General features: G+C 46.4%; 1 protein-coding gene across 13 annotated transcripts in view; it reads right to left on the reverse strand.

The window, feature by feature from the left end:
• The window catches only part of EBF1 (EBF transcription factor 1), a 263,620-nt gene extending 241,635 nt beyond the window's left edge, over positions 1-21,985 (reverse strand). For 12 of the 13 annotated variants that reach the window (XM_062502536.1, XM_062502533.1, XM_062502530.1 and 9 more), the window contains exons 1-6: positions 21,852-21,985; positions 20,363-20,519; positions 19,988-20,051; positions 19,735-19,790; positions 10,613-10,686; positions 3,790-3,858 (exon numbers count right to left, since the gene is read on the reverse strand). In XM_062502536.1, coding sequence (XP_062358520.1) covers positions 3,790-3,858; positions 10,613-10,686; positions 19,735-19,790; positions 19,988-20,051; positions 20,363-20,519; positions 21,852-21,985 — 554 coding nt within the window. The remainder of the gene's footprint in view (positions 1-3,789; positions 3,859-10,612; positions 10,687-19,734; positions 19,791-19,987; positions 20,052-20,362; positions 20,520-21,851) is intronic. The other variant, XM_062502531.1, reaches the window with a different exon arrangement.
• Positions 21,986-25,845: the final 3,860 nt, after the last annotated feature.

A 25,845-nucleotide genomic window follows, 5' to 3' on the forward strand; every position in this document is an offset into this window, starting at 1 on the left:
GGAAGAATTAAAATTTGGGATAAACCAGCAACTGTCTGTTTTCAGCCCTTTTTCCATGCAATGTTTCAAACAGGATGTATATGATATATATGGTATATATTTTTTCTGACACTATATTTGGGATTGCAGTGGCTATTCCTATTTTATCTGTCAGTAGGACTCCTATTGACTGGATGCAGCCATAAAAGGTAAAGAAGCCCCAGAAGGCACTGGTAACACCATTAAATATGGGTCCTGACAATGGTAAATTGGGTTTAAAAGTTTGGAACAGAGTGCCAAGAGAGGAGGCTTTTTCCTGAACCAAGGAATAACATAAAGCCCCACTTTCTCCCCTATGTGACTTTTGTCATTATCATCTTTTCTGATTCTTACAAAGCAAACCTAATTAGGAAGCTCTCTCATTAGTCTTCCAGAAAAATTAGCACAGCTTATGCTAATTACTCCTGTAAAATTTAATAAACTCGTTGAAATGGGAATAGTCTAATGAGGTTTTATTTATTGAACTAAGATAACTGTAAGGAAAAAGGTTAGGACACCAGGATATCCAGAGTGGTAATAAAACTACAATTTATTCGATTTCTTCACAGGAATTTTATTGTGAACCTTTTAAATTCAAATATGAATTACAATTTAAAAGTTAAATCAATCTAGAATTTAATTTAATAACAGGAAGTGCTCTGTGTTTTCTTTAAGTGTGATTACAATACAGCCCTGCCACTGCACTCATAAGAGGAATTGTGCATTTGTATTGTGACAATAATGCCCCTTTTAAAATGAGTTCCTGTTCATCAGATCATCATCTCAACACATGTAACTGGATTAACGATAAAATATACAGGCTATGCTAAGAAGATGATACAGACACACACAGGTTTCCAAGAAACTTCCTTGGGATGACTGCTCTGTAATCATAATAGATTTATTTTGCTCTCCAGAGAAAATTTAAATCACTATTTTATATGAGTATAAATTTCTTTAGGTCCCTTTCACTGCTGAATCTGCGGATAGTATAATAGAAGAAAGTATAAAACAATTTTATAAATAATAAAATCATATCCTGTTTCAAACACAGCCACAGACTTTCTTTCTTAAACCCCACATTTTCATTAAAGAGAAATATGTAGTTTGATTTCGCACATATAGAGGGTTTGAAGAAGAATACAACACATGTAACTTTGAAGTTGCCAAAGAGCCTTTTCTCCAAGTTCACCAAACCACCACAAAGCCAGAGCCCTCTCTATCCCATGTCTCTCCATCCTCATCAAAGAGAATTAATCAATCCCAAATAATATTCCAACTTGTCAGAAGAGGATAGCATTTCCATGTAAGTACATATGTCAAAAATCCCATGGACAGATTCTATGTTAAACTCTATGTTAGGTCAGAGTGTGTGGATTCACAAGACTTGATGCAAGAGTTAGATTAAATCCATAGACAAAACTTGATCAGACCATCAGGCATGTGGGAGTGCTTTAGCCCAAATGGTAAATGAATTCTCTAAGCTCAGTGCAAATAAAAATAACTAAATATGGTTTTGCATATCAATTGACACAATAGTTAAAAACTGTGTGCATGGAGAAGTGACAATGGAACACAACCAAACACATGGCCTGACTTGTGCAGGCATTTTAATCACAGAATTTTAAAGGACTCATTTTAAGGTGAAAAGGCTCCGTATAAATCACTTCATCCTTTCCAAACCAAAGGGGACAAGAAAAATGAATAGGATAAATGTCACAAGAAACATCACTAAAGCCACTAACTGTATAAAGCATATACTTGCTTGGCCTAAATTGTTTGAACTAGCCCCAGCCAAGAAAAGGTTTTAAGTACCCTACTGGGACAGATGCGAAGCGGCAACAATAGAAGCCACACTAATGCAATCCAGGTAACACAATCCTGTTTCAAAAACACAGGGAGGGCTAATTACAGTACTGCTGAGTCAAATTTCTTATGCCATTGCAACCCACAGGAACAGGTCAAAATCAAGTGTTATTCAAACCACAGTCATATCAACCTTCTGTATCAAAGTCACAATTTAAAACCAAGTGAAGAACCTAAAAGCTTAACCCATTCACAAGCCAAGTGCGGGTGGCAAGGCAGGATTTGTATTATCAGCTTAGAATTGTGTTTAGCTTGCATTTTGAAGAGAAACTTCAAAATTGGTAACTAATTCATGTAAAGATTGAGGAATGGATCACTGCTAGGAAGCTAAAGCTTTTTTTTTTTTTCTGTAACTATTTTTCTCATTTTTCAGGAAGCATGTAACAGACAGCATCTCTGGCTTTCAAAATTTAAAGTGATTTGCAACTGGCAGTTTTGCATACTAGATAGTTAAACAAAATATTTCTGTAAACCTGCCATTAGCATCTTAACATCTCACTTTCCCGTACAATGAAAAATTCATGTGAATTTTGTAGCTTTCATGTTGCTCAAAATGACACTCAAACACCATGTTTATAGTGTTCAGCTCTGCAGCATGCTTATAAAACACAGCTCTGTACAGGTTTCACTGGGGGCTTTCCCCCACATACACTTCCTTTGGTGCTACCTGATGCTCAGAGAAGATGAAAATATGCCTAGTTAAAATAGATATGGATATCTTCTGAGATTTAAACATTCTCAGGATTAGTTATTACAGCTAATCAAAACATCTGCTATAAGCGTCCAATAAAAGCACTTTCCTACCCAACCCATCCAAGAATGAGCTGGCATGAGCACAAGCACATCAACCCCACCCCCCCTCACCTTCTTTCATGAAATGGGTGCTCTGGCATGGAAGATAGTACCAACTTCATACAGCAAACATAACTCAGACAGCAATGCAAGGAGAGGCACATGCTCTCTGCCCTCTCCCTGTGTGTTTGGGTCACCTCTGGGGTCCCTCTATTCACAGCTCAGTGCAGGGTGTTGCACTCCCCAGCCCTGACAGACACTTTTGGTGCTTGGTGGCCATTTAACTCCTCCAGAGTAACACTGCACAATACCCTCGCTATCCCACATGCCTTTAGACAACACATTTGGACAATTAAAATGTAAAAATGGCTCTTTGGCTACCATTTTGCATAATTGGCAAGGAACAGAAACTACACATGGCTCAGAACAACAGGAATGGATGTATTGTACTACAATGATTTACTCAGTGATGTCAGATTAGCAATATGGATCTGTTTAAAAACACAATAATTAAGACAGGCAAAAATGAATTAATCAACTGACAATACAGTCAAAATAGTATTCCAACCAAAGAAAATAAGAGGGGAAAAAAAACCTTACATTGCAGATCTATTTTCTTAACTGTTTTTATGCATAAATAAAAGCCTTAAAATGTAGATGGATTGCATCCAACAGAACTACAGTAGCTAAGTGATAATGATTCAAACATTTTTCAAATAAAAGTTAAATATTTATAAGCACCCAACCACATTTCATAAATCACAAACTATTATTATTTTATTCCTGAAGCTTCCCTGGCATAGCATGTGAATTGAGTCACAGAAAGTCAGAAAGAAAAATCTCCTCTTTATGCACATGAATCAGTTACAAGAGCTGGAACCCTCCACAGAGCAGGGCACTCCAGTATTCCTACGTTATCCCACATATGGCCCTTCCAAGGCAATCACAACTGCAAAGCACAACTAATTCAGAATCAAAAAAACCCCAAAATTTCATCCGCATATCCTCCTAATTCTTCCCCATTAGCAACACGGGGCAGGTGTTTCATTATAATGAGGAGAGGGAGGAAGGAAAAAAAAAAAAATAAAGGAAGGAAACAATAGCAGTCCTTACCTGTCAATTATCACTGGATCTGATGGAGTCTCATTTCTGTTGCCACAGCTTTTCTTGTCACAACAGCGGCTACAGAGCAAAAGCGAAAGGATTTAGTGCGACCATTACACTGTAAAATCATCATTACGAACATGTTGGGTTCAAATTGCCAGCTCGAGTTACCCTGCTGGCCCTGCCTGCAAATCAGTCAAATGTACTGGGTCACATATGGGTTAATTACGATGTTTAACTTCTTGCACAGCTGGTTAGCAACGGAAAATACAAAAAGAGAGGGGTTTTGCCCCTTTCACAAATAATAATTCAAGGATTGCCCAAAACAGGGAGAGCTGCATATTTGTAGCCTCTTTTCCGCGGGGTTTAACAGTTGTCCCGCAGACGCTGGCACACAAAATAAGGCAGATTTTTCCCTGCTGAGCCTGGTTTTTACATTTGCTTAACGCTTGTGTTACACATCCACAAGATATTCCTGCTTCCACACAATCCCCAGCTACTGGCAAACCTCCCCCTAAACTCCGAAAGCACAATTATTCTCCCTCTAAGAAACATTGGTGTTAATGGGGGAGCTAAAATGCAAAAGCAGCAGCAGCAGCTTTTTATGCTCGAGCGCGCCTGTTTCCCCAAGTTTTCTGAGCATGTTAATGATCACTAATGCCACGGAGACCTCTGCTCCAGCGGCTGGTGCCCTGCGTCAGGTCAGATACAAAGCAGGCATGTGAAATATAAGCTCCGTCTCCCAAAGCACTGCTCCATGGCTGACCTCCAGGCTGGGATTCTTTTTGAGCTAAGGTGGCTCATTGTTTCCTAAGAGAAGTTAAATTGTTGGGTTTTTTTGATGATACCTCGTCAAGGGTTGTTTTCTGTAAGGAGGCATAAATATATTGCAGGTGAGTTCATGGGTGAGGTACATGTTCCTGCTCCAGGTGGGAATCCCTCTTGGTGCCTCTAGAGGCTTTTCCCACCAGCCTATCTAAACCCACGAGACCAAATCACAGCCACAAAGGCCAGAAAAGCCTTTAGGTTTCACCCACCCACTCACCCCAGGGAGGAAACCCCCATCTCACAAGGTAAGATCTTGTTTGTTGATGTCCCCTTAACAGAAAATCCCCCACTGAAGTCAAAGCTTCAAGAAATTAAAAAAATAAATAAATAAATAAATAAATCAAGAAGCTCCTGACTTTCCCAAGTCCTTCTTGGTCCCCAAGGAGCTGCTGGACAAAGCCTGGGCAGCTGCAGGGACCCCATCCCATGATGGCACCAAGTGTCAGGCAGTGAGGAACACCCCAGCTGCTCTCACTGGCCAGACCTGAGCACATCTCCCTGTACAATAAACTTTCTGGTCAACCTCAACCACACAAAACCAGATCTTTGGAAACCACTAAGTTTGTTCCCAGTGTCATCCCAAGGATCTGAATCTTGCCTGTATTTCAGCAGCTGTCAGGAGGGACTACTGCTCACTATCCCTCTCAGATGAACCATTTTCCTTTCCCCAGAAGGTGGAAGAACATAAGGGCAGGAAGAAGCCCTCAGAAGTGCCACACTATATAAATAGCCTTGTTGGGAGTATGACAAAGGTTCTCTTGTGTTGCTGAACAATAGAGTGAATAATATACAGTTACCCACCAAGATTAGCAATAAAGCAACTAACCACACTAAAGATAACAAAAAAAGGGGCCTTTTACAAAAACAGCCTGTTTAAACATGGCTTTTAAAAAATAATAATTTTGTTTTCAAAGAGAGGAAAATACATAATTCTTTTCACCGCAAAAAGCTTCAAGGCAACTATTCAGGGCTGAAACTTTTCACAGTTAACACATGTGTGGTATCTTCATTTCGGTGGAAGTTACATTGTTTGGGATTGCCAAAAAAAACTGCTTAATTTTACAGCACAATACCACAATTGATCCACCAGAAAATGCCAGAGCCTTGGCACCCTGAAAGTATTAAAATTTAGGAAGGAATAAAATATGCTGTAGGTAAATAGTCATGGGGACGTTCAGGGACTTTTTTTGCCTATAAAAGGACTTGTCATTGGAGTGCAGCTAGAATGTGTGGGGTGAGAAAATTTACCCACAAACAAGGCAATAAAAACTGCTAATCATTTTTAAATGATTAAAATGTAATTAGAAACAGAGTTGGCACAAGTTAAGACAATGCAGTTCTTGTGACTGAAGCAAATCAGGGCTCGTCCTGACATTCTCCCAGCAGACTGGAGGGACAGAAATTGCCACGCTTACTCAGGCAAGCAAAGGTTCCCAGGCTCCCAGCACGATATGGGCAAATACCAGCATCCACACACCACCAGGCTGGCACCTTCCTGGGGCATCAACCCAGAGGGAGAGGCAGCCACGGGGGCCTGGGGACAGGGACACCTCGGTCTCACCTCCTGCCACAAGTGGGATGGAGTCAGGCACTGAGCAATGGGGACAGCTTTGAGAGCAGGGGAAATACTTCACTGCCCCTCAGGTGGCCCCTGAACTGGGGTACCTTCCCAAAAGTGCACCCCAATAGTCCCGGTGGTAGTAGGGGACCTCACTCCTTGACCACAATCTGAGGGTGATGTGGAGAGGCTGCATGGCTGGCACATCCCACCACGGGGTGGCTTTCTGGCATGAAAGGAGGCCCTGAATGTTCCTTCATGACCTAGAGAATTATATTTTAAAATTTAGTTTGCCTTTTGTGTTTTATCCCCCTTGCCACAGCAGAGCTGGAGGCCTCTTCGCTCCAGTCTTTCTTTGCAGAGAATTAAAACATCACGCAGATCTTGAGTTTCAGACCTGGTTAAAAGTGCTTTTAATTCAATTTCCCTCAAAAGCTTTGGCTTTTAGTGACTACTTAGCACTTGGAAATAAGTTCCTAAATATTCAGCACCCTTTCTCCTTTCCCTGAAAGAATTTTAAAATTCCCAGGAGCTTCTCCAAACCACTCAGAAACCCTCCAGCTCCCAGCAAGGCTCTGTGCAAGAGCAGGGAATGCCAGTTCCTTGCAGCCAGGAGATCAAGGACTTGTCTTTGCTGTTCTTCCATGACACCTCTCCCCAGGTGGTGCCAGGAGCCACAGCTCCAACACAATGCCACGCTGGCCTACAGGAAAAGCTTATAAAAATTGATTTTTTTTTTTTTGGTGGGGTTTTTAAAACAAGTAGTCCTTGGCAGTAATGCAGCCTGCCAGCATTTCCATCTCCTGCACCCCATCATTGTTGTCATCCTCATGGATCATTCCTGAGCCCTTCACCATCCCTGCCCTGCTCGTCCCCAGGCCGCCACCACCCCCAGTTTTCATCGCTGCCTTTCCCCTCACCTCAACCCTCTGGGGACCTGCTGCTCTCCTGCCTTCTTGCTCCTCTTCCTCCTCCTCCTCTTCCCTTCCGTGTTCCTGAGGATTTCAGCCCGGGCCCACAGGACGAGGCCTCCTCACCCCAGTCCTGGCACCCCAATCCCTCCCTTGCCGGAGCACCCCCGTGCAGGAGCCCTGTTTTGTGTATCCCGGGGACAATGAACAATGAGGAATTCGGGGCCTGTGGCACGTGGCCAGCGCCAAGGAGACTTTGGCTGCCAGGACCCAACAAGTCGCCGGCGAGTCCAGGTGGGAGATTTTGCACAAGTGATGCCATCAGGACAACCCCTGCCCCAAACAGGCTCCCCACCCCGGAGCGTGGAGGTGCACGGCCCCCTTCCCAAAACAGCTGTAAGGTCCTATTTTACACAGACAAAACCCATCTTTTACTCCAACCTCATTCTCAGAAATCACTGAACCATTTTAGCTGAAACTTTCCAAAGAAAGTCAGCCTGAGGCTGACACCCTGCAAAGGATATTTCAGCCAGAACAGTTTAAGTTTGGCAAAGCTGTAAGCCACTGAAGGTTTCATAATGGAAATTGTTGAGGCAATATTAACTATAGATGTCCCTCCCCGTGCTGCCTACAATACTAATAAATTCCACTGAGGTTGTGAATTCTCCCCAGCCATTAACATTTTCACCAACAGTGTAGATTTTTATATCTGACAAAACACAATGAAATCCTTTGAAATAAACAGCTACCTGAAGCAAACCTCAGCTTTGCTCTCCTACCGCAGCCAGGACTCTCTCATACATTTGAATTCTTTGTCTCCTCCAAGCCGTAGCTGTAGTACACTATAAATACCCAGCTTTGTCACATAAATGCAAAGTTTTATTGTGCAGTTAGCCTTGATAGAAAGCACTGCTGAAAGTTGTTTAGAAATTAAACATCTAAAACAAGCTATTTTAAAATACAGAGCCCTCACTATTTCATGTCTGAAATGAAGAAATTTCATCTTAGGGAGAGCAAGCTGTCTTTCACACCATATGGCTAATGGTAGTGCATAGCAATTAGCTGGGCTGATTAATGGGGAACAGACTCTAATTTTATGCTTATAATTGAGGCTGCATTTGCACCCCTGGTGCAAATTCAGCACATCCCAACTTCCACTTACAACAGGCAAGAAATCAAGAGAAACAGAATGGTGTGGAGAGAGAATTTTTTCCCCTTCTAGACCCCTAAAGAGCATCAGATTTGCAATTTAAAAGCGCGTTAGCAGCACAATAGATGACAGATTTGTGCAATAGGGTCAAGCGACCTGGTAAACAAACAGCACCCTCTTACACACTTATGGGCAGCAAAGGAAATGGGGAATATCTAATATGAGCTGTAAGAAATTTGAATATGTCTCCCCCACCCTGTCAGGAGTGCAACATTTGCCTCCTACAGTCAGTTTGGGTTTTTTCTATCCCTCCACCTTATGGCCATGAAACACAAAGCAAGGACTAGCAGTAAATAAATAGGAGGAGAATAATAAAGCTTCTGAGCCAGTGAATTTTAAGAACAAAGAAAGTGCAAAGTGCTTTAATAAAGGGAGTGACTGCGCATCTTTCCACATTCCCAGAACAGAAATAATTTTGTCAAAGTGCATTGAATGGCTATAAATCTGTGATGGGGGCATTTGGTCTTCTGGTTAAAACTCAGCCCACTATATAAAGTTTTAATTTACTTCTTATACTTTATGTTTCTGAAGAATCTGTAAGGAAATTAATTCATTAAAGTCGTTGATTCTGGCTCAGTGAGTTATTCCTACCACCAAACCTTGCTGGTTAAAGATCAGGAGGACACATAACTCAGGACTAATGGCAGATTCAGACCCTGACACTGCAGGCACTTGAACATGTGCCTAATTTTTCTCATGTGCCCAGTCCCACTGTTTTACTGGTCTGTTACAGGAGAAAAGTAAAAGGCACTTGAGTCTTATCAGGTCAGGGGCCTCCTTTAATATTTCCATGAATTGTTCCTAGCTAGGTATCCAGTGTGGAAGTCGTGCTAATTGGGCCAATGAATTTTAGGACAATTACAAGTTGTCAGCATGACTGGGATTCCATTTGGAAAAGCAGAAGTGGTCTGGAGTCCTCAGCAAAGCAACGAGGCTCCCAACAGCAGCAGAGGCACCTCTTGGAGATGCTGATGGTTCTGGAGCTGCAAACCAATGTCTTTGGTTTCCTGGAAGAAGCCAAATCCACTAAAGGAAGCAGCCCAGAAAAGGAAGATATAAAAACTAAAATCCCCCAAAAACCTGCTGCAAGGAAGAATTGGGGGGGGGGGGGGGGGGGGAAGGGGAGGGAGCTATGCAGGGTTTCACCGAAGGTGGCAAAGCAAGGAGAGCAACTCCTTCTCTGCCTTCATCACAGGGTGCTACCCCCCAGCAGGGTTTTAGCAGGAGGAGCTGTCAGTGGAGGACAAAACATGAAGATTCCAAGAATTTTAAAAAAAAAAAAAAAATCAAACAACAGAGAAGTTTCCATCTGAGTATTTTGTCAAAGACTCTCCCCTGCCAGGAAATCCTCATCCAAGTTTATTCTTTTAGAAGTGGGCACTAGTTTTTACCCTCAAGTTACTCCTTTTTAGTAAATGTGTTTTGTAAAAGTTACAACGCATGCAATGGCATTTTTACAGTCTTAAAACAACTGATTGTAACAATGAGCTTATGCAAGAACGCCTCGTCTTCCACCAGGGAATTATTTTCTGCCATCGAATAACATGTAACAAATGATTTTTTCAGACATGCAAAAAACACCCACTAACTTTAATGAGACTGAGAGGTCAAGCTCTCTGAGGTGGTAAAGGGGTCTGTGGTAAAAAGGAAGTAGAGGAGGCTTCACCTACTTCAACCAGCCAGAACAGAGAAGGAAGCAGCTGCAGAAGTTTGGGGGAGAAGATATTTGACTGAATTAAAGTCACCAACCCCAGGCAGGGCAAGAGAGCACTGGGCAGAGCCAAATGTACATGGGGAAGTTTAAAGAAAATGAAGAAGATGACATCTTTTGCACAGAGCTTCAGCTGCTCTGCTCTGGAGTGAGCAGAGATGTGAGGACCTCACATGAGCAGCAACCAGGAAAAAAGAACCTCTTGACCTCACTCTGTAATGCACATCCAGAAAAAAAAATTAAAAATAAAAAAAAAAATTAAAAATCCTATTTGTCATTTTGACGAGGAGTTTTTGTTGGGAACTGGGGGCAGAGATGTTTATTGCTACAAGACTATAATAGACTGTTAATTTCGGTGAGGAGACCTTTTGTGGGCTACAGTGACTAAATGAAAACCAGCAGCATTCTGTTAAGAATAACTCTTTATAAATAATTGAAAACTAGTGTGACTGAGACCTTGCTGCTAATTACATACACCAAACTGTGTTATTTTGGGATTGTTTAATGCAAGAAAGATAAATTTAAGTCCGAAAATAGCTGTAGGTTCAACCTAGATTTTGGGAGACAAATTCATCTTCTCATCACTAATTAACTGGAAGAGGGGTATTTCTTACCTGCACATTATTTCATGCGTGAGCAGAACTCGGCACATTTCTGGGTTCTTGTCTTGGCCTTCATATACTATCGCCTAGAAATAAAACAAATTTTTAGTTGTACATAAAGTTGAGTTTGGAGACAATCAAAACACATCATCACAGTAAGCAAAAGCTCAGCGAGTTGCAAACCACAGCTCAGGCTAAAGACACCTGGCATCTCCACCAAACCTGCTCCAAGACCTGCAGTTGTAAAACAACACAAGCTGAGTAGAGCTAAATTCCCTCCTCTCTGTTGCACATCTCTCCAGCGGTGTGTAGGATGGGTTTTTTTAGTAGTCAAGACAACCACAATTTTCTTTTCAATTCGGAATAAAATATAAACCTAATAGCATTAAAAGGAATGGGGGGGGGGGGGGGGGGGGGAGGAGGAAAGAAAGAAAGAAAAAAGGAAAAAAAAAACCAGCAAGGCTTGGTATACTTTGGGTACTATTCATTTAAAAAAAAAAAAAAAAAGAGAGCTCATGCATTTTTAATTACAAAAGCTGCACAGCCCAGGCATTTTCCTGGTAGCTCCTGAGAAAGCACCTGGGCCTGATTCTTCCCTTGAACCTCCTGAACCAGCATTTTCCAGGGAGCACCTCCAGAGTTACAGGGATATAAATAAGTGAGGAGAAGGCCCTACCAGAGCAGAGGAGACCAAAACAAACAGAGGATCAACCGGCTTGAGAAATTTGACTCTGAGACAGCACAGAGAGAATCCTTTAAGCTAAAATTGTGGAAAGGCAGAGTGTTCACATTTCAAGAGGAGTCTACGTTTTGCTCCCACCAGCAGCAGCAGCGGGGAGGGATCGGCATCACACAGGAACTGGGTTAGTGCTCCAGCCCTTGTGGGACAGGATTTCCATCTCAGCCCCACAGAGTCATGTTTTCCAGCCAGCCCTGCTCCCAGAAACCAGCCCCCCAGCAACAAAGCAAGAGTACACTTTCCTTTGCAACATCATCTTTTGCTGGCACTGAGGTTCCTAAATCTTTCACGGTGGCATTCCAGAGCTGGGATGGAAGCCCCAGCCTTGGAGGGATGACCACCCTTGCATCTGAGCATCAGAGCTACCCTTGAGCTTGGTGTGACTTTTTCAGCCTCTGAAACACAGAACTTAAAACAAGAAATTGCAGGGGGAAACTCAACAGGTAAAATGACATCTGAGATTGTTCTCCCTAGAGCTAATGATAAAATAGAGACTGAAATTTAAGAAGTGTGCCCTATGGATGAAACGCATTTTAAGGAATGAGATCAATCTGAAATGGAAGCATGGAAAATAGTGACAGAAAAGTAAGTTACCTTAATATAGAATGAACTGCTTTTGCAGTCCTTACAAATGTAACCCATGAAGGGTAGGAGGTGTATACTTCCAGAAGGGGCACAAATCTCAAGACACACAAATCTGAAGAAGCATGTACTGACTCTCACACAACTGAAATAGTAAATAGTAATAGTATATTGAAATATATATAATGAAATAATATATATATATATATATAATGAAATAGTAACATGCACTATTAATACTATGCATTGCAAAATTACTTAATAATTCCATAAATAGCATCAGGAATGGGCCTATGTTACCTTTGGTAATTTTAATTTTTTAACTTCAGTTTTGCTACACACCTTTCCCTAAAACCTAAGAGCTCCTGAGCTGGGGTTTTATAGCTGATAAACAGAGGCTGCCACTAATTGCCACTAATGGGCTCAGAGTCTCACCTGGCTTGTGCTCCCTCATTTCCCCCAGTGAGGCACAACAACTGTGAACCCAGCACTGGGATAAAGGGGATGCACAGAAAGTCCCCTCAGCACAGACACCAGCAACCCCCTGACCCCAGCTGGGACCCCCACCTTGAGCTACTTCCACATCAGTGCCTAAGAGAGACACAGATGGCTTGCAAGAAGCCTTGGATAATGGCATTGCATGTATTACAGCAAGAGGTGGGGCACATTCAGAAAAGTCTCATTCCCAGCATTAAAAGGGAAGGTGGGGAGAAGCTTCTTCCAGACAAAGCCAGAGAACTGAAGTAACTGGCTGACACCTGGTGGGGTCAGTCAGTGGGGACATTGCAAAGACTCCAGAAACCCTCAGATCAGGTTCCACATGGCAGTGGGACAGGCCAGGCAAGGAGGAAGCTCATAGTACTTCTTGGACTTTATCAACAGTTAAAAAATATTCTCCCTCTGACAGTGCAGAGCAGGAGGGGAAAGAGCAGATCTACTTCTGAGGCCTTTAGTGAGAACAAATACTTCCAGCCCCCTGTCACCTCCAGACAGCCACAACGTGACAAGGGAGGAGAGGGCTGCTGGACTCAGCTCGTTCTTCTCATACTTCCAAATATTAAAATGAATTTACCCAGGATGGGTTAGCTTGTTGCCAGTAGAGCCAAGGAAATGTTAGAAATGACAAATCAGAATGCAAAATTTACTGTCTTTTTTCCCCCTGCCCTGTCTCCTCTCCCTTTTCTGCTGCTGTGCTTACTTAACCTCCAGGTAGCTGCTTAAATAACTCAACTAAATAGCAATAATGAATGGGCAGAGTCAACACTGTGGTACATAATCACCTTGTCTGTTGTGTTTAGCATCAGTGATCCCTTCTTTGCTTGCATGACATTCTTCTGCTTCCCTCCACGCTAAGGATTTGTTTCTCACTTTATTTGCATTCAATTATCTAAGTTGCACCCGTGCACATTTTGTTTTCTGCACGTCAAACGCAGCTCCTCTTGCCTACCCTATTCCTGCTGGAATTTCTAGGAAATTCCAGGAAGGAGGAGGATGCGCTGGGCTCATTTCTGAGCAGCTCATCCCCATCTCCCCAGTCCTGTGTCCCAATTTACTTGTGTGAAGCACCAACCATTCGCCCCCATGAATGGCTGCCCGAGAGCCCTGCAGATACTCGACCGCCTCGCAAAACGCGCTGCTCTGAAGCATTAATTCTACAATTAGTTTCAAAAAGGAAACAGGAACTGCTAAAGTTTCAGATCGTTAGAGCTGCCAGAAGTATTTTTACAGGAAGGGTCTACTACGTTACTGTTGTGAAAATGTTTAACTCTCGGATTTGAAAAGCTACTGTTTTAACAAAAATATCTTGATTTTTTAAATAAATTATGCGGTTTTTAAGTTCAGGCTTTGAAACGGGGAGATTGCGTCGGGGTTCCCTGTCTCACTAACGTCGTCGTGATTTTGTCAAATAGGGATCACATTAATGAGAGACAAAGTGAAAGTTACAGTGCATAAACTTAGACCACAGCAGAGCTAAAAATAAGCCTGCAGATACACATCAGAGTTGCACAACAAAACACCGGCAAAGGAAATGCAAAAATATAGACTTTGGGTTTTTTCTTTTTGTTTACTTCATGTCGTTTTAACTCGGTGGTGTTTCATAAGCATTTGAAAATAGCGTGTCTTCTCCTGAACAACTTAAACATTTCCCCACAGAATTTAGCTTCCATTTTGCCAGCTGTTACTCACCCAAGTAACCTTCCTGCAAGAAGTCCCAATGAGTAACAATCACTCATGCACAAACAGAGTTCAAAATCAGGCCCCAAAAAATTAAGTGTCGAAAATATAAGACTTCCTCACATCTATTTAAATAAAGCTGCATAAAATGTTAAATCAATTCACTGCTTAACAGCAAATAAAAATTACTACATTGAGCACATCACAGTCAAGTATGTCCAAAAATTCACCTAAACTTTTCGGCGACAGACTTCATTATTAAAAAAAAAAAAAGGAAGAAATAAAAATAAAAAGGAAGGGGGGCTATATAAAAGTCAAGGCTATAGTTCTCATTTAATCTATTTTTCCACGATAGATGCAGTAGGATAAAGCAATCAAAGAACTGACAAACAAGCTGGAAAAATACAGAGACAGATTTTGTCCTTAACCATTCCTGAATAAATCCAGATTTATGCTGGTACAAGTGAGGGCAGAATTGTCTCGTGGTGTCAGTTTGCCAGTCAAGCAATCCTGCTTTCAGAACTGGACGAAAAACAATCTTGAAGGAATGAGATCATGGTCATTATATTACTCAGTTATGTCATGGCCTTGATTTTAAAAGAGTAAGAGAAGGAGAGAAATCACCAACGTGCATCTAAATCCACTTGCTTTCAGATTCCATCTGCCTCACAAAACAAAGTATCTCCCTTACAGAAATAAAAGAGAAGGGAAAACTCATTAAAATTAGGGTCTTTTCCAAAACAGAACTAAAATGATTTGGAACGACGTTTACAACCGTACGCACAGGGAGAAAATGAAATCCTGGCCCCACTGAATTCAATAGGCGCTTTGCAATTGACTTCAGATGGGCCAGAATTTCACCCAGAGAGGATTAGGCTTGTATCCACTATATATCTACAGAGAAAATACTGTGAATTACATTTATTTGGCTTTGAATCCTTAACCCTCAATTACCCGAGGTTTTACCCCTTCCCCAGGCAAAACCTCAACTCATCCCAGGGAGGTTTATCCCGGACAAGCAGCGCGGAGCTGGTCCCGGGCGAGGACAGGGAGTTCTTGCTCTGCCTCTCCACGCACAATTCAGAAGCATCTAATTATTTTATCCAGTCTCCCTCTGCCTTTGATTCACAGCCTGCTTATCGATGTATTCACACAAATTAAATAAATTTCTCTCTCCTAATATGTTCATTTTTAATGGTTTTCAAACATTCACATGGAAACAGCTCTAGCGTAAATATCCCAGAACAAATGGCTGTATATTATACAGGAGGGAGCAGTTGGGCTGCCAGACTGGGAATGCACCAGGCCATCTGGCTCAGGCAGTCTCTCCAAAATCCTCAGCTTTGTTTTCACCCTCAGACTCCAAACAACACATTTTCCACTGTGATGAGTTTACATTTTCCCAAACACAGGTCCTGATCATGCATGCAAATTCCAAACTTCTCCATTCCTCTCTGTACAAGAAAATTAAAATCACCTGCGCTTCTGACATCTCACCAAAGGCACAAGAAAGCTGCTAAAATCTGGCACAATGTAAACTTTCCCCGTCACAGGGGTTAGGTTTTGTTTCATGTTTGTGTGAAATTTCTCCGAGTCTGCTGAGGCTCCTCTGAACTTATTGATAACATTTTTTTTCCCATGCGTGTAGCTGCCAGAGAAGGGCCATGCCATGCACAGAATAGAGCTGATCAAATATCTGCAGACATCAGAGAATGACAGACAAGTCAACAGAAAAAAAACATTTGCATCCAGAGTTATAGCTCTGGAAAAAAAAATCCAAATATAAACAGGGTTTAAGTCTGAAGGAAGGATTTTTGACTCATAAGGGCTCTCAGCAATAGACAATAGCCATCAAGTAAAACTTATGATTGTTAAGATGCCTGAGCCGTATTAGCATCCGTTATATCTTATGGATGAGAACGGCTGAAGGAAAAATGGGTGGGGAACAAGTATTTCAGATTTATTTCCTCCATCTTTCCTAATAGTGAAATAGCTCAACTTTATGAAAATACAGCCAAAGAAATAGAAGGCATCTCTTCTCCATAAGCACATTAAAATCCTTTGACTTGCCTAAAAACTCCGGTTTTATTAGAGCAGACATATTTCACATTTTGCAGGCAATTTCCAAATGCATCATTGTTAGAGGCAGATCTTCTGCAGGAGGAGCTGCTGCTTTACGGAAAGCAACAGCTATAAAGTTTGGGGTCCTACAGGGTTTTGAGCGCATTAGGAATGCGATCCTGACGTAAAATGAGGTGCCAATATAACATAAAAGAAAATTTAATTAAGCCAGTATTGACACCGAATGTCGTTGCCTGAACTGGGAAGAACTTCTCTGCCACAGGAATGATTTGTGTGTGGCATTTACACACATATTCTAAGAGAATTTTTTAAATGGTGGGGACACGTTTCAGAAACTTAGTGAGACCCCCGAAAGCCTCGTAATTCCCATTTTACCCAGCGCTTCTCCGGGGCCGCCACCAAGGGCCAAGCGCGATAGCCGAACACAACCCGAAGGGATGCACTCTGAGACCAATCCCGGCTGGGTTTCCCACTGGGAATCCCACAGCCCCCGTTCCCAAGGAGAGCCCGCACAGCCTGAGCTCCTGCTTGGGGCAGTGCGTGCACAGCTCAGCCCACAGCCCAGCTCTGCCCTGGGATGCAGATCCCAACACAACTCTTGGCTGCCCCAGTAATGCCACTCTCCAATCCCACTTGCCATCCTGCTCCACAGCTGACACAGAAACATGCACGCACCAGGACACGGAGATCCCTCTGTTCCACCCAGGACACGGCTCTTGCTAGGAGTTCCTTAGCTGGGCACAGCCCCACAAAGAAATCCCTGACTTAGGCAGAGCAGGAGCACTCAGAAGCAGGAACATCTCCTCTTTAGTACATACACAGCCCCCAGCACAGCCAAGCCCTGCCTACCTACTGGTATAACACATGCTGCTAATGGGACACTCACATTAAATATCTGAGCAGCAATCCTATGCACAGAAATCCAGGTCTGATTTGCAGAAGGGCTTTTATTTTATCTTACCTAACTTAATAATCCTCAACCTTACAAAACCTCGCAATTTGTAACTGCGACACAAAGAGAATATATTTAAATGTGATGCGTCCATATTAAAAAATAATAATAAAAAATTAATACTAAAAAAAAGCCACAGATAGTTTCCTGTACCATCTGGGGAACCTAACTCATTCAAGCTTTGCTTCTGTGGGATATTTAATTTGCCACCAGAAACCTCAGAGTAGCTGTAATTTCAGTCTGGGAATTCACAATTATCAAGTGTGTGAATGTGCGTACGTGAGGACTGAGCAGATACTTGCCGGCTGAAACGTGTATGCTTCTGCAACAGTTTCATTTAAAAGTAATCATTTCATTATCCAATTTGTTCTGAGCGTCATGCATTAAAATACTACACCTTCAAGTAGACTGACAATATATATTTAACTTTCATTAAAAATTAAAGAATTTTCAGACAGTCTTTGCAATATTTAATTACAGTTTGATGATTTGAAAGTTACTTGAGAATCTTCTATATAATTCACTGTCATAAAATATAAATGATATATTCAACATTTGGGTGAGCTTCTGTCATGTGTTGCACTTCACTTCCTAATAAGCATTCAGTAACCGATGCAATCCCAACTGTGAAATAATTTCACTTTTGAAAAGAAAGAATTAAAAAAGGAAAATAGGAAGAAATTAATGTGTGACCCTAAAAAAAATTTGGAACGGCACATGCCACAATTTTCACATGACAATGCTCTAATTTTTCATAAGCAATTATAGTCATGCCTAAAGAAACTACAGACATTAAATTAATATGTAAGCGAACATGTTTGCATCTAAAACAGCATTTTGCTCCCTGTTTTCTAATCTACACTCAGAAAGCTTTTGTTCTAAAATCCTCACTTCTTAACCCCACTGCACTTTTCCCAAAATCTGTAATTTGCACTAACTTTGTTTTTCTAAGACTTCCTGAAATCAGACAGATTTTTTTTTTCTCCTCCTTCTTCGTGGTGAATGTGCTTTAAAGCTACACGGTAGGTTTTACAAATAAACTGTATCTCGTGGGGTTTTTTTCCCCTTTCTCTCCAAAAACCCTCTGATGACTTGATAATAATGAGAGACCAAGAGGTCAAACAGTGCCTTAGGATGAACTCTTCATATGCAAGATGCCTTTGTTAAGAAAATTATTTTGAATCCACTGTTCTCCATGAGTTCAGGGCTCTGTTTTCAACAGGATTATGACCAGAGGCTTCTGCATTTCCGTAACGACAGAAAAGCTATTTAAAGATAATATTTATTGATAGTCTTTCTCACACGATCTACACTGAAATACACAAGCTCCAAAAGGACTAAAAAGAGTTCGTATATCAGGAAGATTTTGTTACTTTTAACACAAACTAACCAACTTGTGCCCGAAAACCAGGGAATGACAGCAAAGGTTCTCCAGGATTTTTTCTGAAGAAGGGTATATTGCTGCTGTTTTAATTCCTACAGGGAATGGGCTCTGTCTGGAAGTGTGCAGTATAACAGAGTTCAAATGTACAATGGATTGTCTAGTAAAATTCACCCAAGTTCCTTTTCTCCTTTTGGTTTTTTTTTTTTTTGGCTGTTGAAAGACAGTCTTCAATAGCAGGAAAAGATGTTTTGGGACCATCAAAGAGAGTTTTGTAAAACAAACTCAGCCCTTAGAGCTTTATGTTTTGCTGTAGAAAAGAAACCCAAATACAAGCCAAGAGTTTTGTCCCTGCAGACAACATACAAGAACTGACGTTTCCTAGCGGTACAAAAAAAAACCCTTAATGTTTTCCTTAAATAAAATTTAAGAATTTTCTTTAACAAGTAAAACAGATTAGGAGGTCAAGAAACATATTTTAAGGATGAGAAGGCTCAAAAGCGATCCCAACTATTTAAAAGAAACATATTCTAAGAGAAAAATATTCTGACAGGAGCAGAAAATAAAAGCCAGAGTAACGATTTCAAAAAGGGAGAAAAAAGAAAAGAAAGGAGAGAGAATCGATTTGCTCAGACGGTCCCTTTGTAAAAATACTGGTTTTAAAAAGAAAAGCATTTTTATAGGTAGACACGCGCGTTTTTAGCCTCTGTTTGGGGGACTAAGGAACAGGCTTAAAATAAGGATTAATCCACTGACAAGCCCTGCTGCCCTCCCCAAGTTCGGCACTGAGCTCGCCTCTGCCCGCGCCGCGATTCTGGGGTCTATTCCGACATGCAAACGTGTCGCGATACAACCGCTCCTCCTTCAGCCAGCGCAGCCGGCGGCAGCGCCGAGAGCGGACGGACCGACAGAGCCCCGAGCGCCGGGGCAGCGCCTTGTGCTGGCGGCGCTCGGGGGCTGCCGGAGGTTAATTCTTATTAATTAAGAGGCAAAACCATCCGCAGCCCTGACTGGGACGGCTGGAGGGTGGCCGGTGTTTTTCTCGCACAGCCCAGCAGCAGGCAGGGTCCCGCGGGGACCCGCTCGGCGGCCGGAGCGGGAGGCGGTGGCTCCGTCCCTTCCCCGCCGGGCAGAGCGGCCCCGCCGCGGGGGCGGGATTCGCCTCCCGGGGCCGCCCCGACGGCTGCCACCCCCCTGCTCGGCGGCCGCCCCGCAGCACCCACCTGCTTGGTCATGGAGTCGATGAGCCGCACGTAGAAATCCTGCTCCGTCCTGATCCCTGAAACAAGGCAGAGGCGTGAGGAGCGGAGCGGGACCGGCCGGCGGCAGCGCGCCGGGGCTCGCCCGAGGGCTCGGGCCTGCCGGGCTCGCCCGTGTCCCGGCAGCGAGCGCAGGGGAACCGGGGCGACCCGGGCGCTGCTGGGCTCTGCAGCCGCGGAGGCGACGGGGCCGACCCCGGGGGCTCCCAGCCCTTACCGTTGCTGTAGAGCAGCTGCAGGCGGTAGTGGATCCCGTTGTTGGTCTTTTCGCTGTTGGCTTCCTGAAGTCAAAGGCGACACGGGAGGCCGGAGGGAAAAGGAAAACAGTATCAATGAAGCTTCTCCATCACTCGCACGCCGGGTGTCCCCGGGGCTGGATGGGGCAGCTCTCAGCCCTCTGTGTCCCTGCCCCGGCCATAGCGAGGGGCCAGGGGACACCCCCTCCTCGTCTGCCATCCGGGACAGGGTAAGGCTGAGGAGCCCGGGAGGCTGCCGTGGCTCCCGGGACGAGCCGGTGTCGCGGCCCCGAGGGATGGAGCGGGGAGGGCCCCGGAGAGTCGGCCGAGCCCCCACGGGGCGCCAGGGTACTCACCTTCTCCTTCTCCACGAATCCCACGAAAGCGGTGCGCTCGATCTCCACGGGCTGCCCCTGCCGGTCGTACAGAGCCAGGACGAAGTGGAAAAAGTTGGACTTCCTCAGGTTGGAAGGCGGCTGCTTCTCGAAGTGAGCCCGGGCCAGACCCACTCCGCTGGGACCAGAGACACGCGGGTTAGCGGCAGCTCCGACGAGGCGGCCTCACGTCCCCCCCAGCCGCCTCCCCGGCCCGTGCCTTCCCCCGCCGGGACCCGGCTGGGCCCCCCCGGGGCAGAGCATCCCTCCCTCCCCCGAGCCTCCCCGCGGCTTTTCCCTCCGGCCGCAGAGAAAGACTCAAACTCCGAACCCCGCGGATCCCCGACCCCATCCCGTCCTGCGGCGAGCCCGAAGCGCCCAGCAGCCCCCCCCAGCCCGGCCCCGGTACCCACCAGCCCTCCCCGGGGGCCGTGCCCGCTCGCAGCCGGCCCTGCATGGCGGGGGAGCCGCGCTCAGAGCCGCCGGCGCGTTGCCCCGCGGAGCAGCATCGGTCCTGCCACTTCTCAAACTCGGCTCGGAGCTGTCACACCAGCGCCCATGTGCCTTATCTTGCGAGCCTTTCCTCCCGCGCCGGAGCGGTGGGTAAACACCGAGCCCAGGAGACAACTTCAAATATTTCAGGGTTGTCCCTGCAGAAACTTTCCCTTCCTTAGAGGGCTCCAAAGGGAGGGGTGAGGGGCGAGGTGGGAGACACCGGGAGATGTCAACATTAAACTGATGCCGGATGATGCCGGCTCCAGGACTCAAGCTGCGAATCCAGCATCAGACTTTGGCTCGTGTTTGGGTTCGTTGGGGGCTTTTTTGTTTGTTTGGGTTTTTTTTTATTTCCCGGGGAAGAGGATGGGAAGAAGGAGAAATAAGAGAGAAAACGAGGCTGGGCGCAGCTTCGCCAAACCTATCTTATATTTGGAGAGATTTCTTTTAAAAAATATGATACAAGTGGCAGTGGTTTTATAAAAGGACCTCAAATTAAATTTCGCCTGGAGTACGCTTTGCAAACTCCCTACTTATCGGAGGACAAGAAGAGGAGCTGCTGGTTCTGACGAGAATAGGAAAGCGAGGTATAGAAATATATTTTGGATACATCCGTTCACAACTCTCTGCTTTCCGGAGGAGGAAAGTGTCATTTGAAGACCTTAAGACTAAATCAGCACCAAACACAGTTTTGAAAACTCCTTCCTCCGAGCGAACACAAGAAACCAGAGAGATGAAACCTACCTATCCGTACCTAGCGAAACACGCCACTTCCTTTATTGTTGTTACCATTATTTAATAAAAAGTCATTCCTACGGGACAGTAGGGATAAATATTTAACTGGCGACATCTACGCGAAACTCACTGCCGGTAGCAGAGCTGCAGAGCCGGGTTTTTGTTGGCGCGGGGGGAAAGGCGCTGCGGGCGGGGAGCGCCCCGGGGCGCGGAGCGGGGCGCGGGCGCGGAGCCTGCCTACCTCTGAGCGGCCGTGCTGGCGTCCAGGACGCCGGCTCCCTGCATCCACGTCCGCACCGCGTTCATCCCCGCGCCGAGGGGCTCTTCCTTCATGCTGCTCCCACTCCGCTGGATGCTTTCCTGAATCCCAAACATGAATCAGAAACAACAGAGCAAATCTTCCTTCTTTATTCAAAAAAATTTTTTTAAAAGTGATAAAATCGCCAGGCGGACTGTTATATGTGGGGTTTTTTTTCTTTCTTTCGCTCTTTTCTCTCTCTGCAGCTGATCGCTGGAATCAAAGCAAGTCGGAGAAAGCAAACACAGGCACGCACATTAAAAAAAAAAAAAATCCAGAAGCAATCAGAGCCCGGTTTTGTTGCTGCTGTTTGCTGCGTGTGCAGTTTGTTTGGGTGCTTGGAGGGGCAAGCGGGGTGCTGGGGGCTGGTTGCAGCGCTCGCAAGCCGGAGGAGTACTTGAAGTCCTTTTTGTATGAAGACACCCCTCGGATGGCAGCAGGAAAAAAAAAAAAATTCAGATGGCAGTTTAAGAAACAATAGGACGAACGGGAGCTGCGGCAGGCTCTGCTACATCAAGTGTCATTTTCCAGTGACAAGAGAGGCAAGTCCCCCCCCTTCTCCCCTCTCTCTTTTCTTTCTTTTCTCCCTCTTTCTTCTCTCCTCTCCCAGCCGAAGCGCTCTCCGCTCCTCTCCTCTCCTCTCCTCTCTCCTCTCTCCTCCCTCCTCCAGCCGCGCAGGAAGCGAGTTGCCGGAGCCGGGCGCACGCCGGGAAGGGAGCGAGCGGGGCGCACCCGCGGCGGCGGCGCGGACGGACGGCCGGAGGGAGACCCTGGGGCTCCCCGTGCCCCCTCCCTCTCCCGCAGCGCCGGGCGGACTCGCCGTCTCTCCCTATGGGAGCCACTTTGACTATCCCCGCCGCCGAACACGAGCCCCGCAGCCCCGGCGGGCGGGGGGCGGGGCCGACTCGGACACGCCCCCTCATTTGCATCGCGTCACCGCCCCGCCCCCGCACCTCCGCCGCCGCCAATGGGCTCCAGCAAAGCGTCGCCTATGGGCGGGGGTCACGCCTCCTCATTAGCATAGCTCCGCCCCCCTCGGCGCGGCCGGCCCGGGGGAAAGTTGCCCCGGAGCGCCGGGGGCGGGCCCGGCTGAGCGCGGCCGCGCCTTTGTTCGGCGGTGCTGCCCGGGAGCGCCGCGGGCCACACGGGCACCGGCCCCGCAGGGGTTCCCCCGATCCCCGCACCGACCCCCCGGAGCCCGGGGCCGGCCCTCGGCAGGAGGGCGCCGCGCTCCCGCGCAGCCCGCGGCCGGCACCGCTGAGTGCGGGGGTGACCGAGCCCTCCCCGCTGCCCCCGGGATCCGTCGGCAGCGCCAGGCTGCCCACCCCGACTGCCCAAAGATGGGGATGCTCCTCGCCCGCCGTGCCCGGTGCCAGAGCCCGGGATTGCCCCCCGTGTGCGGGGCAGCTGCCCCCCCGCTCGTCCCGCTGCATCCCCCCCCCGCTCGCTCCGCTTCATCCCTGCCGCCCGCCCCGGCTCCTGCCCCGCTCCCGGCAGCGTGCGCTGCTTTGCCGCACAAGCACACGATTTCCGAACAGGACAGATCGCGGTGAAAGTTTTGTGGGGTTTTGTTTCTTTTCTTTTTTTTTTTTTCCTAGGAAGTCCGATTTTTGTTTTCTCAGAGACAACAATAATTACAAGAAAACCAGTTCCTGCACTCGCTAGGGAAGAGCCGGGCCGGTTGCGTCGCGGCGGAGGGGGCTCAGTCCCGCATCTCTCCGCGGGCTCCCCGACCGGCCGCTGTCCCCGCATCACCCTCCATCCTTCCCCTGCCCAAATCGATCCGTGACCGAGCCGATCCCCTCTCGTCTCTCGCACGGGCTCATGCCGCGGAAGGAGCTCTCTGTGCCGGCGGCCTGGGTTGTGCCTCCCCAAACGCAGGCTTGCCCATCTTTGCACACATAATGAAACAAAACCTTGCGCATCCCGGCTCGCCAGGCTCTTCGCCCTCTCTACTGCGATGTCACACCGCGGAGGCTCCAGGCAGGGTAATCCCTGAAGAGTCTGGGCTATCTCTGAATTGCTGCCGTGTCCCTCTGTGTCCCTGCTCCCCGACAGAGGTGCGGGAGATGTTGCCCCGAGAGATGGAGGGGCGGGCGGCTGCTACCCGCTCCTTCCAGGCGTGCAGAGCCCCGCAAAGGGCAGAGGAGCCCACCGGGCTGCATCCGCCAGCCGGGAGCCAGCTGAGGGCCGGGAGAGCAGCCAGTCCAGTCTATCAGCACCACTCTACAGCTCCAGAGGCACCCCACGGCAGCCCGACAACTATACAGGACCCTCTCTCAACTACCTGTACATCACTTTGTGTGGCATAGCCCCCTGAACCCACAGCTAAGCCTCTGGAAGACAGCTCAGACTCCAAAACAGGCAGAGAGCCCGCTGATAGCACTGAGAAGCTGCCCCCGATGCTCGGCTTTAGGCGAGTCCACACACAAAACATCCGCATCCCCGGCATTCTGCAAGCTCGCATAGGAACTGTCACAGACAGCAAGTTTTCACATTCCCTGAAGATGCCATTTCAATCCTGACACGATGCTGCTGTGTCATATCTCAGGGAGATGTGGAAGAACACGGACACACAGCCACACATGAATATTTATGCCATAGGTATGGCACAGGAGCAGTTTGGCTCCTGCAGAGCTCCGGCTTATTGGGCTTCCTCCGGCTGCTGCTCTATCAGTTGTATCATATCCAGCCTAAATGCCTCCATGGTGAGATACATTCTGCAATTAAAAGCTATTTGCACCTGCACTGATTGCTCCTTTCCCAGGGCAGGGATCTGCCCAGGGAGGAATAATGCATTTGAATCAATATACTGAGCAGTTGGCAGATTTCACCCTTCAAATCTGTTCAGGGGATCAGGGGACCGTTTCCCTGCCTTTTCCAGGATGCTAAAGGGAAAAGCATCCCAGCTGCAGTGTGAGGGCACCTCCACCGGGCCGGCACAGCCAGCCACGTTCTTCACTGTTTTCCTCTTTATACAAGACTTGTGCCTCTGTGCCCAACATACAGGGAGCTCTGGCTGAAGTCTTGGGGGGGAGGAGGAATTGCCCCACCTGGGGCTTAGGGGTAGTCTCAAAACCGCTAAATAATTGCTATAAGGATGAAAGAATTAAACACTGGCTCGACCCCCACAGGAGGAGTGTAAAAGAAAAGCAGAAGGGAAACAGGGAGGGGGTGAGAAAGTCAGGACTTCGGAAAAAAAAACCAAAAAAAAAAAAAAAAAAAGAAAGAGGGCTGGCAGCAGGCAAGATTTCTGTGCTCCATCCACCCTGCAGGGGCCAACCCTGGAGCATTGGGGCTTTGATTTTAAAGAATTCCCGCTTGCCTTTAGCAGTCCCTTTCTGCCCCCCAAGCAGACCCTGCTTGGGTCTGCTCTCTGGATCAGCACCACCCCACTCTGACTGGAGCAGCACCCAGATCACAGATCACATAGCAGCCAGGCCTGCTATGAGGCTGGAACATATTCCTGTGGGAAGCTGTGTCCATCCTTTCCTCAGCATCGCAAACAGAGCTGGAGGACACTGCGCAAATCACAGCCTGCCACAGGGGAACCCTCAGTGCTGGGACTCAGCACCTCACTCTTCTGCTGCAGAAGCAAACTGGGGCACACAGCAGTGAGGGCTCCCTGAAAGTCCCAGTTAAACTCTCTCTATGTTCAACACAGAATAAAACACACACACAGACTTACAGGCTGTGATTTGCTCTCAGGGGGTGAGGGAGCTACCAAAGTGAGCAAGAGCTGTAGGGTTGAGCCATAGATTTTGCCCAGAAGCACAAAGCCAGGAGCTGAGACTGAAGCACAGGCAGCTCACAGACAGTGCTGGGACATGGTCAGTGTCCCTGGTCATGACAGACAGCAGGGATGGAAGCAGAGGAGGAAAAGTCTGGCCCTGGCATGCTCATCCTATATAGGAAAAAAAAGGGTTCTGGGGGAACA

The sequence above is a fragment of the Cinclus cinclus genome, chromosome 14, assembly GCF_963662255.1.
Source record: "Cinclus cinclus chromosome 14, bCinCin1.1, whole genome shotgun sequence".
Taxonomy (NCBI): domain Eukaryota; kingdom Metazoa; phylum Chordata; class Aves; order Passeriformes; family Cinclidae; genus Cinclus; species Cinclus cinclus.